At 46.9% G+C, this 10,911-nt stretch overlaps 2 protein-coding genes across 2 annotated transcripts; one reads left to right on the forward strand and one right to left on the reverse strand.

Annotated features, from left to right (window-relative positions):
* Positions 1-454: 454 nt before the first annotated feature.
* Positions 455-5,056, forward strand: napsa (napsin A aspartic peptidase). The gene is made up of 9 exons (XM_077010518.1): positions 455-781; positions 1,050-1,257; positions 1,347-1,470; positions 1,925-2,043; positions 2,146-2,345; positions 3,242-3,364; positions 3,664-3,808; positions 4,054-4,152; positions 4,359-5,056. The coding sequence occupies exons 1-9, from the start codon at positions 714-716 to the stop codon at positions 4,518-4,520; spliced, it is 1,248 nt and encodes a 415-aa protein (XP_076866633.1). The 5' UTR covers positions 455-713; the 3' UTR covers positions 4,521-5,056.
* A 1,798-nt stretch (positions 5,057-6,854) lies between these two features.
* mief1 (mitochondrial elongation factor 1) lies at positions 6,855-10,890 on the reverse strand. Its single transcript, XM_077010521.1, has 4 exons — positions 10,744-10,890; positions 10,236-10,416; positions 8,966-9,225; positions 6,855-8,681 (listed from the first exon to the last, which is right to left on the reverse strand). Exons 1-4 carry the CDS (start codon positions 10,888-10,890, stop codon positions 7,863-7,865), a joined length of 1,407 nt encoding a protein of 468 aa, XP_076866636.1. The 3' UTR covers positions 6,855-7,862.
* Between the last annotated feature and the right edge of the window lie 21 nt (positions 10,891-10,911).

Below are 10,911 nucleotides of genomic sequence, written 5' to 3' on the forward strand. Positions count from 1 at the left end.
CGCAACTTTTAATTCCCAAAGCTGTAAATGTCAGCCGTACAAGACAAAGATGGTGGTTAGTACCTTTATCGGGCTGAATGACATATTTCCTTTCACTACGATTGTTCATTTGGTTCCGGATAAAAATAACCGCACCGCCTCCCTTGCGTTGATGGACCACATATACGCACATGAAGATCACGCTCCACCCAACACTTACTGCAGGGTGTGAAAACAAGTTTGACATAAGACTTTTTCCCGATAGGTCTAGTTCTGGGAAACTAGGGTTTAAGACTAGAAGAGGGAGCGGGTCATGTTCTTAGTTTTGAACTGAAAAAGTGCAACAGTCTCGCTGTTGAAGAGGAACTTGTTGTCTCGTCTGCAGTTTGGACCTGTGGCTCGTACTGCGAGAATTACTCGCCGTGTTCGTGGTGTTAAGTGTGTTTGTGTGTGTGTATATGTGTGTGTGGCGGGGGAAGGGGGGGTGGTCATATTTTAAGCTGACTTCTGTCATAGCCAATGGCGATGAGAGAAATATTACTAACCAATCTGTTTTACGGGGAAATGAAGAAACCCGAGGATGTACGAAGTTGACCGAAAGATCTAGCAGATACTAACCAAGCCTCTTGTGTCCCACGCAACTGGGCACAGGGCGAGGAAGCGACATTTTAAAGCGAAGTCCTCCGTTTTGCGACAAATAAAAGGTGCGCTTTTGCTTGGTCCAGACCTGCACCATGGGCGGATTGCGTGTGATCCTGGGTCTCATGCTGGTGTTTACTGTGAACACCAATGCAGTCGTCAGGTAAAACTTTCGTTTCCTGATTTAGACAGTTTAAACTGCGTTGACTTCAGATGCTAATTTCTAACAGGCGTATTATATATTTTTTGTCTTGTATTATAAGATCAAAACAGATTAAAAGTTTGCATTGCCTTAAATCTGCCTAAATAGCAGCCATGCAGCATTGTGTAAATAAACTGTGTTGCACAAACATTCATTACAATGACTCCGTTTAGCAACATTACACACTGACATGTTTAAATAAGTGGTGGACGTGTGATCCTCGTCTCAGGATCCCCCTGCACAAGATGCGCACTCTCCGCCGGACACTGGCCGATAACGGCCTGAGCGTCGACGAGCTGAAGTCAATGGCAGAAAACGCCGGAGATCTTTCATGGGACGTCAACTACGGGACTAAAGTAACAACAGTCCCCCCCACGACTACTGCCCCGAGACCGACTCAACCTTCTCCCGTGGAGAAACTCACAAACTTCATGGATGTAAGTAAGACCTCCTGGAGTAAGGAAGTCGTATAAGTCTTCCGTGCGCGGTGTGCAGCCGTAACGGGTGTGTGTGTGTGTGTTGTCAGGCCCAGTACTTCGGCGTGATCAGTATTGGCACGCCCCCGCAGGAGTTCACCGTGCTTTTCGACACCGGCTCCTCTAACCTGTGGGTGCCCTCGTCTCGCTGCTCCTTCTTCGATCTGGCCTGCTGTGAGTAAAACATGGACATCACTTGGACTCATTGGGAGCCTTAAGGTTTTCTCTCTGTCCTCGTCCCAAATAGCGTCGAATTACACAGTTCTTACATTATTAGGTTGGCAGAAGAATATAATCTATAAATCTATCCTTTATTACTAGAAACCGAGTGCACTGGTGTGAGGTAAATACGGTTTTTATGAAAGTATTTCTAGTGATGTGTGACAAAGTCACGCACAAGACTTTCATGAAGTAATAAAATAATTGCTAAGTGGAAGTATATCATGTCGTAACAGAATGTGAAATATGCTCATGGTTTCTTACTGAGTCCTTTGTTCTTAGCCCATGCACTCACATTCTCTCTCTCTCTCTCTCTCTCTCTCTCTCTCTCTCTCTCTCTCTCTCTCTCTCTCTCTCTCTCTCTCTCTCTCTCTCTCTCTCTCTCTCTCTCTCTCTCTCTCTCTCTCAGGGTTACACCACCGTTACAACTCCAAGAAGTCCAGTACGTATGTGCACAATGGCACCAAGTTTTCCATCCGGTACGGTAGGGGCAGTCTGACGGGCTTCATCAGTCAGGACACGGTCAACGTGAGTCTCCTCAAGCCCTAATCACACTCTACACACAGCATGAGCAACTGGACCACAACACCCGGGATACATCTCAGTGACACTGTGTGTATTTGTTTGTAGCTGGCTGGTCTGAATGTCCTAGACCAGCAGTTTGCCGAGGCAGTGACGCAGCCTGGGATCGTGTTTGTGGTGGCGCGCTTCGATGGCGTGCTGGGCATGGCCTACCCTGCCATCTCCGTGGACGCGGTGCGGCCCGTGTTCGATTCGGCCATGGCTGCCAAGCTCTTACCTCGAAACATCTTCTCCTTCTACATCAACAGGTGCGCTCCAAACGCCACCACACGAGCGGTTGTGTGGACGTCTGGCTCTACGCAGCGTGCGCAGGGTACTGCGTCTCAGAGCAGTCGGGTTTTCTGTGATGTGTTGACACTGTGATGTATGTGGACTTGTGCACAAATATGTGGAGTGTGGAGTAAACATAAATGAGGTAAAAAATGAGGCAGTGTAAATGAGGTAGTGTAAATGAGGTAGTGTAAATGATGATGTGTAAATGAGGTAGGCTTCAAATGTCCTGGTTTTTATTTCAAGGGAGCCCTTGGAATCTAGATGTAAATATTTAAATAGTGGATATTTCATTGACCATTTCACTTTTACTATTTCAAGTGTTCATTCCAGATTCAGTCACATAACGTCTTTAACATCATGAAAGTTTCTCCCAGATTGATATCTGACCCTTTCTAATATCTGAAACATTATTTGCCAATGCTTGTTGTATGTGGATACTCCAGTCTGACCAGGCAGTGTGATCATATGTCATGCATATCTCATGCTTCCTCTAATGAGTCCTGTAATGCATCCCGAATGAAAAACACTGTGTCTCAAGCATGTGACTTGATCTCGTGTGTGTATGTGTGTGTGTGTGTGTGTGTGTGAGAGAGAGATAGTGAAGGATTCATATTGTACTTCTTCCAGTGTACCATAAATGCTACCATTTAGCATTTGCTTCTAGACTGCTTACTGATTACATTTCTAGGTTAAATAGTAGAAAAATGTGCAGCCCCATCATTTTCATCAGTAGCTGGATTCAAAAAGTACATCAGAGTTTGTTTAAATCCCCCATATGAAGAGCGTAGGAGTTTAGACATCAACCTTTATTCTCCACGTGAACTGTTGCCCTGGTGTGTGTGTGTGTGTGTGTGTGTGTGTGTGTGTGTAGGAACCCTAAAGCGGAGATTGGGGGTGAGCTGATGCTAGGTGGATTTGACCAGCAGTACTTCGATGGAGACCTTCACTATGTTAACGTCACCCGCAAGGCCTACTGGCAGGTCCAGATGGATGAGTACGTGATCATCTCACTGCAGTCAGCCATCAAAACGCCACTTCACCATGGAGTCGTGAACTCAACACCATCATGGGTCATGCTATCTAATTTACTAAAGTAAAGAGAAGTGAAATGGGGAAAGTCGAACCCAAATGTGTGGTGATGTAACTCCTCACGCACCACTTCTCTCTCCCGAACACATGACCGCAGCAACACGTGGTGTTTTTATGGCTGCACGGGGAGCCTGGCCTGCATGTTGTGAAATGTTTCAGCCCGTGTTCAGATGGTAATGACTCGATGTGCTGACCCGTCTGCAGAGTTCAGGTGGGCAGCACCTTGACGCTCTGCAAGGGAGGTTGCCAGGCAATTGTTGACACGGGAACGTCCCTCATCACGGGTCCTCTTCAGGAGATACGGGCACTGCACAGAACCATTGGGGCCATCCCGCTGCTGATGGGGGAGGTGAGGAAGAGTCAGAAAAATGGCCTCATTTAGTCTGCACACTCACACGAGTGCACTTCCTGTAGGAAACTCGGGTCCCTATTGGCTGTTCTGATTGTTGAATTATATACCGATCAAGAACTTGCACTTACAAGCGCAAAGACTGTAAAACTGTAAAAGCCACAAGCTACCAAGCGAGTGTTAGTGGATATTATATTATTATGGATATTATTTTTCATAATTACCTTCATTTCCCCTTTCTGTAGTACTGGATTGACTGCAAGAAAATTCCTTCTCTCCCTGTGGTTTCGTTCTCTCTGGGAGGGAAAGCGTTCAACCTGACGGGAGAAGACTACGTTGTGAAGGTGACGCACATCTCCTGAACTACAGGACAGAATGAGGCAGCTGCACTCTTGTCCTCCCAGCATGCATTGCTCAGATGGAATTTTGACACAGTAGCAATATTGTGGCTGCATGAGAGGAGGTGGAAGTGAAACAACACTCACCCTCTCTCTCTCTCTCCCTCTCTCCCTCTCTCTCTCTCTCTCTCTCTCTCCCTCCCTCCCTCCAGTCGACCCAGTTGGGTTACAGCATATGTCTGTCTGGCTTCATGGCGATGGACATTCCGCCACCTGCTGGTCCCCTCTGGATCCTGGGGGACGTCTTCATCGGGCGCTACTACACCGTCTTCGACAGGGACGAGGACCGTGTAGGGTTCGCTCCTGCCAAGTGAGCTGGGGAAAGCAGGGAGAACACTCCAGAAGCCCAACATGCAACACTGGTCTTCCTGTCCTTTGCTTCCTTATACGTGTATTTAAAACTGGATAGATGTAAACTGCTCTATAACCGCTCTGTGGCCATTTTGTCAGTGGCCAACTATTGTCATACTAGAAACTGTCCAATCAAAATAAATCACAGAGGTGGAGACAGTGGTGAGTGGGGGGAGGGGTGAAGGCCTCGAGACCAAAGCTAGAATCAAGGATTCCGCAGCCTTTCGGGAATATGTTTTTTAAAGTGTGAATTCTTTCACTTAGAAGCATTTTTTATTTTTTTATGAAGCATTTTGTTTAACATTTGGAAATGGTATAACAAGGAACGTCACTGCTCTGCCGTTTAATGAAAATTTGATTGATTGTGGTTTTGAATCCAGACAGATTAAATATTTTCTTACTTGTGGATCTTTATCGTTACAGCCATGTTTGAATACTGGGAACATTATTTGCATTGTAATGGCTTTCAGGTCAAACCTAAATAAATGTTTTGAAATTGTGCTTTTGAATTTTTTTTTTATCGTGTTACTGATTCCCAGGCCAACAGACCTCCGAGGATAAATAAATAACCTACAACCAAGGAGCAGGTTTGTCAGTGTGAACCGTGACAAAGCCCCCCGACCTGCTGTGCTTCAGCCTCTGGTGATGAGTCATTCATGACCAGTAATAACTGGTGCAAATGTGGGCTGCTTATCAGAATAGCACAGAGGGTCTAAGAGACCTGACTGGGATTAGTTCAAGAACCAGTTAATCTAGTTGAAAAGGGCTAATAGTGCCAATTCATCTGTCGTGGATTTATTGTTATTTTTGGCCTACACTGCAGCGTTCACAATAAATCATCCCTGGTAGCTGGTAGTTGATCTGGTACGCTGGACATCTTGTACTAACACATTTTAAAGATTTGAACCCCAGAAAACCACAAAATTCATATGAACACACCTGTTTATTTGTTCCAGTTCTGTTGCACAGTGGCATACAATATATAGAACTCTCTCTCCCTCACTCTCTCTCTCTCCCTCTCCCTCCCTCTCTCTCTCTCACACTCTCTCTCTCCCCCTCACACTCTCTCTCCCTCAATATATATATATATATATATATATATATACACACACGCAACAATACACAATATATAGAACTCTCTCTCCCTCACTCTCTCTCCCTCAATATATATATTATATATATATATATATACACACACGCAACAATACACAATATATAGAACTCTCTTTCCCTCACACTCTCTCTCTCAATATATATATATATATATATATATATATATATATATATATATACACATATACACACACACGCACACAAATATGTTTGTTTTCTCATTCATTCGAGATAAAAACTTGCAAAACCACCACATGCAAAACACAACGGAGCTCCAGAGGTCAGAGGTCTACTTTTGGATTTGAGTTCACACTGTTTTCAAGTTCTTTTTAATAAGAACCGAGTGTCACACAGGTGCACAGGGGCAGTCGGGATGCATAAGACAAATAAAAATTGGCTTTCAGTCCAAAGTCACAATGACAAAGAGCTGCGACGTCAGCAAAACACGTCACAGGACGCCGAACATAACTGAGCACAAGTATAAGGTATTGTTTTGTACACTTGGTCTTCTACATGTTTCTGTATTGGTCTGTGTGTCACGCTGCCATTTCACCATCCTGTGAGGACATGAAGACCACATTCTGTTCTCATCAAGTGTTTCTGATTGGTCAGGAAACTGTGCAATATCTGAGGACTGCAGGAGATGAACACCTGTGAACCTCAAACACTATGGACTACAGTCAGCAGACAAACGAAACAGACTCACTCACACCACCCGACATCTACAGTCAGCAGACACACAGATCAAATACCCCCCCCCCCCCCCCCCCCCCCCCCCAACTACAGCTCACCCACCCACCACTGAGCTGAGCCCTTAAATCACTGCAACCAATCAGGATCAGTTTAAGGCTTCCAGACATGCAGAATTGTTCCTTCTCAAACCCTTTTGCTGTTTAATAATCACACTCTAATGCCAGCACCTCTTTGAACAGAAAGCTCCTACCTTTAGACCTTTAGAGTTGTGCTGGCTAGGTACTGACTACCTAAACATGTAGCTTGGCTCTCCTTCAAGCCAAATGTGTAACCATAACCATGCATAAAGGTTGAACAAGATGACTGTACTTAAACTCAACCTACTCCTAACAGAAACAAACAACTGTTTAGATGTATTTTTTCTATGACTCTTTACACTGACAAAAGTCTCTAGAGAAACAGACATTTAGATACCAGATATATATATTATATATTTTTTTCACCTTACACTCCATCTCGAGAGGCAGAACCAGTGTTTAATAGAAACAGGCATCTTTATCCACAAAGACTTGGACTTTTAGATAACTTTTTTATTTTTTCTGCATTCATTAACATCTCCAAATGTTCATTCGATTTAGGAATTTTAAATGTCATAAATAGCCCCCCCAACAGCACCCACACAGCCTAGTCAGAAAGGCAATGAGATTCTAGACTCCAGGATGAGGAGATTAACACCACATAGTAACAACAGGATCCTTAGTCAAGAATCCAAATTGATTGTTTTATTAAACATCAGATATTTTTGGTACTCACTAATCAAACCAAACCTAATATTTTAGTCCTGCAAAATCATTTTGCATGTGTCACCAAAGCTTTGTAGCATAAACTTCACTCATACATGGAATAGTATATCTTAGTGACGTCTGTAATGATGCCAGCTGTGCTACATCACAGGGTCCTGCGTTCTACAATCAGTACCATTCTGTTCCCTCCAAAACAGGAGGATGCCATTTTGTAGCTGTTAGCAATCTGAAATGGCGCCTCTCTGCTACATTTATTCAGTGTAGAGAGTAAAGCTATGTAAAATAAACAGACCTCCACCTGAGGGGTCAGGCAGCTTAGAACAATTTCTGGAAAAAAAAAAAGTGAAATAAAAAGACAAAAGACTGCAAACACTGAGATAGCAGCATTGTGAAGGTCCCAGGGTGCAGGGCTGGGTGCGAGAAGCTCGGGGACGATGGCTCGCTCTGCCATCTAACGGCTGTAAGGCTGTAGGAGGTGGGGGAGGCAGACAGGTGGGAATTAAAACACCAGTAAGAGCAGGATGTGGACTGGGTGTGTTCCAGCACCTGTTGGGGTGAAGCAGGCCTGACACACACACACACACACACACACTCACAGGGGCACAGAGTGTCTCTCTGGCTATCGGTGGTTTATGAACAGACACGTTTGTGTAGAAAAATGGTACTGAAGGACTTGTGTGTGTTTGTGTGTGTGCATTACGCAGTCCGCAGCAGAGTCTCTGGGTCTGAAAGAGCACAGTAGAGTGTGTATCCGAGTTCATCGATTTCCTGCGGCGTCAGCTCACAGAACAGGTTGACCTTCTGATTGAGCGCGCAGGGTAGCCTCCCAGCCTCTAGGTGTCCCACCAGCACCCTGAGCAGCTGGGTGAAACGATCCGCCAGCGCCTCCTGGGTCCAGCTGGCCTGGCTCTCGCTGAGCAGCAGGATGGCGTTGGTGAGCTGGCTGGAGTTCAGGCAGCTCAGAGAGGGGTTCAGTTTGCAGACGGCCTTGGCCACCTTCAGGCAGACGCCGCGGCAGCCCCCGTCGTCCTGGTCCAACGTGCGCAGCCTGGCCGTCTCCGCCACGCGGAAGCTCTGACGCCACAGGTTCTGGTGGCGCTCGGCCGCCAGCCGGTGGGGTTTGGCGATCAGAGACACGCCGTCCTCCATCACCAGCAGTGGGAGGACGTCCACGTGCAGCCGGCGGTCCGTCTCGTACTGCACCTCCAGCGTCAGCGTCTCCGAGGGCACCACGGGACGGATGACGTAGTCCAGGACGCTACCGATCGCCGGCCAGTTGATGGAGCCGGCCACGAGCTTCTCAAACACCTCCAGAACGCTTTTGGGCGAGAGGTAGCCGCCCACCATGCAGCGGTCCCAGTAGCTGCTGCCACGTGGGAAGTACTCCAGATTCTCTCGACGGACGAGCCAGAATCCAGGGATGTTCATGATGGTGTCCTCGCCAGGAACGGACGACCATAGGTTCTTCTCCAAGACCAGAGGAACCATGAGCTGAGCGTGATCTGCAGTTACCACCTGCACAAGATAGGGGGCGCAAGGGAGCAAACTGAAGGAAACCATGGAGCGGGACTGTGATGGTCACAGTGGTTAATCTGGAATGTTGGATCGTGTTGGATTTTAAAAATGTCAATTCATTTTGAGTGAGATTTATTGATTTAAATCAATATTTTAAGAACCTTGATATTGACATAAAGGGTCAACAGAATAAAACATTACTATTCATCAGTATTATTATTATTCCTCTTCTTGATGATAAAACAACTCCGTTATTACTCTGATGATGATGATGAAGAACTCACCTGCAGGTCGTCGTACAGGCTGCCACTGAGGAACATCTCTCTGAGGGGCATGTCAGGCAGTTTGGCGTGGAGGAAGACACGCAGCTCGGCGCAGATGTCCAGGGCGGCGCGGCGGGCCAGGGCCTGCTCCTCCGCGGGGATGACCACCCGCTCCTGGAAGAACACCCACAGGTGCTCCTGCAGGGACAGCCGCAAACGCGCCCTCTGCAGGTCAACCTTGGCAGAACCAGCAGCACGACCCGGAGTCCGCCGCAGGCCGTCTGGGGACGCAGCGCACACACACACACACACACACACACACACGTTTGAGAGAACGATACAATCTCAACGACAGCAAGCATGTGTTCTCTAAAGGGCCTGGCTGAAATCAACCATTACATGATAACCAAAGCCTTTATTAGCTGCACACATGAACACGCAGACTTAAGTGTTAATACCAGTCAAACAAACAGGTCTGTGAAACCCAGTGTAACTTGTATCAGTTAGAGTTGAATGGGCGACTGCACTGTGATACCTGAACTCAGTAGCTATAGAGATTAAAATGACGGACCAAGCAAAAAAGAAAACTATTACAATGGTGTTAGAATGGGCAAACGCCACAGGAAGCAAATGAAGCAGAGTTCTGTCTGTGAGCCATCTCCTAGGAATCCAGACAGTAAAATATTAAACAGGATTAAAGATTCACATTTCAAAGCACTCCAAAAGCCACCACCAACGTACAATCATCAATCTGAAATAGCAGCGCCTCTCCCCCTGTGACGCAAAACCCACAAGGATTCACACAGGACACAAGCACAGGCAACAGAATTATACACTTTAGCGGCACTGTATATGGGAGGAGTACAGTTTAACTGCAACAGATTATTAGAAGAACCAACACTAAGTAAACTTCCACTGGTTTAACATTTATTCCTGTAAATTTGGGGATTCACAGCACAGCCTTCAAAGACACTTGAGAACAGTCTAAATCTTTACAAGCAGAACAAAAAGGGGGACGGAGGTTGGAAACTCTGCCCACAAAATCTGGATCTGTTCTAGAACTCCCGTCATGTTCATGTGGATCTGTTCTAGAACTCTCGTCATGTTCATGTGGATCTGTTCTAGAACTCCCGTCATGTTCATGTGGATCTGTTCTAGAACTCTCGTCATGTTCATGTGGATCTGTTCTAGAACTCCTGTCCCCTCTTCCTTACGCGGACTGCAGATCCAGGCGTGTCACTGGGCAGGGCTCGAGATCGTGGAGGTGTGGTCCAGCCGAGAGGGCACATACCTGGCTGCGAGAAGTTGGAGGAGGTGGGCAGAGTTTGGAGCGAGCGGCTAAGATTCTGCTTCATGTCTCGGTTCAGCGTCCGCGGTGAGGACCCCAGCCAGCTGGGCTCCTCCCAGCTCCTCTTGCCTGATTGGGTGGCTTTGGTTGGGCTGGAAGGAGCACTGAGCGCTCGGTCATACATCTGAGAGATGAGACAGCAACAGGAACACAGTGAGAGGAGGAGTGTAACAGTGACACAGAGACCCCAACAAGCACAGCCATCTTACAGAATGATAATCAGCTGACACAGACAGACAGACAGGCAGGCCGCCAGACAGACAGACAGACCGAGAGACAGACAGACCGGCCGCCAGACAGACAAACAACAGGAGCAGTACTTGTACACCACAAAAATCATTAAAAATCATATTACTCATTATGCTAAATGTCATTTGATCCACCTGAAGTGTCATGGAAATCAAATTGCGTGTGTCTGTGTGTGAGAGTGTGAGTGTGTGTGTACCCTCACCCTCTTCACTGCCAGCGTGGCGATGCCCAGCATGGCGGCTCCCCCGACCCCCAGCACCAGCTTGGCGTTGGACAGCATGAAGTCGATGGCTGAGCCCAGGCCGTTGTCCTCCTTCTTCCCTTTGCGGTCCCCACTCACTCCTGCCATGTTCTCCGCAGCACCCTGGAG

The sequence above is a fragment of the Brachyhypopomus gauderio genome, chromosome 6 (genome assembly GCF_052324685.1).
Source record: "Brachyhypopomus gauderio isolate BG-103 chromosome 6, BGAUD_0.2, whole genome shotgun sequence".
NCBI lineage: Eukaryota > Metazoa > Chordata > Actinopteri > Gymnotiformes > Hypopomidae > Brachyhypopomus > Brachyhypopomus gauderio.

What these genes read in the sequence shown, in the direction of transcription:
- napsa (XM_077010518.1), top strand. Translation starts at nt 714, where the DNA reads ATGGGCGGATTGCGTGTGATCCTGGGTCTCATGCTGGTGTTTACTGTG. An exon ending in AACACCAATGCAGTCGTCAG is followed by an intron (nt 782 to 1,049) that starts GTAAAACTTTCG and finishes TCCTCGTCTCAG; the next exon opens with GATCCCCCTGCACAAGATGC. An exon ending in TCAGTCAGGACACGGTCAAC is followed by an intron (nt 2,044 to 2,145) that starts GTGAGTCTCCTC and finishes ATTTGTTTGTAG; the next exon opens with CTGGCTGGTCTGAATGTCCT.
- mief1 (XM_077010521.1), bottom strand. Translation starts at nt 10,890, where the DNA reads ATGGCAGGAGTGAGTGGGGACCGCAAAGGGAAGAAGGAGGACAACGGC. An exon ending in CCACGCTGGCAGTGAAGAGG is followed by an intron (nt 10,417 to 10,743) that starts GTGAGGGTACAC and finishes CTCATCTCTCAG; the next exon opens with ATGTATGACCGAGCGCTCAG. An exon ending in GCCTGTACGACGACCTGCAG is followed by an intron (nt 8,682 to 8,965) that starts GTGAGTTCTTCA and finishes TATCTTGTGCAG; the next exon opens with GTGGTAACTGCAGATCACGC.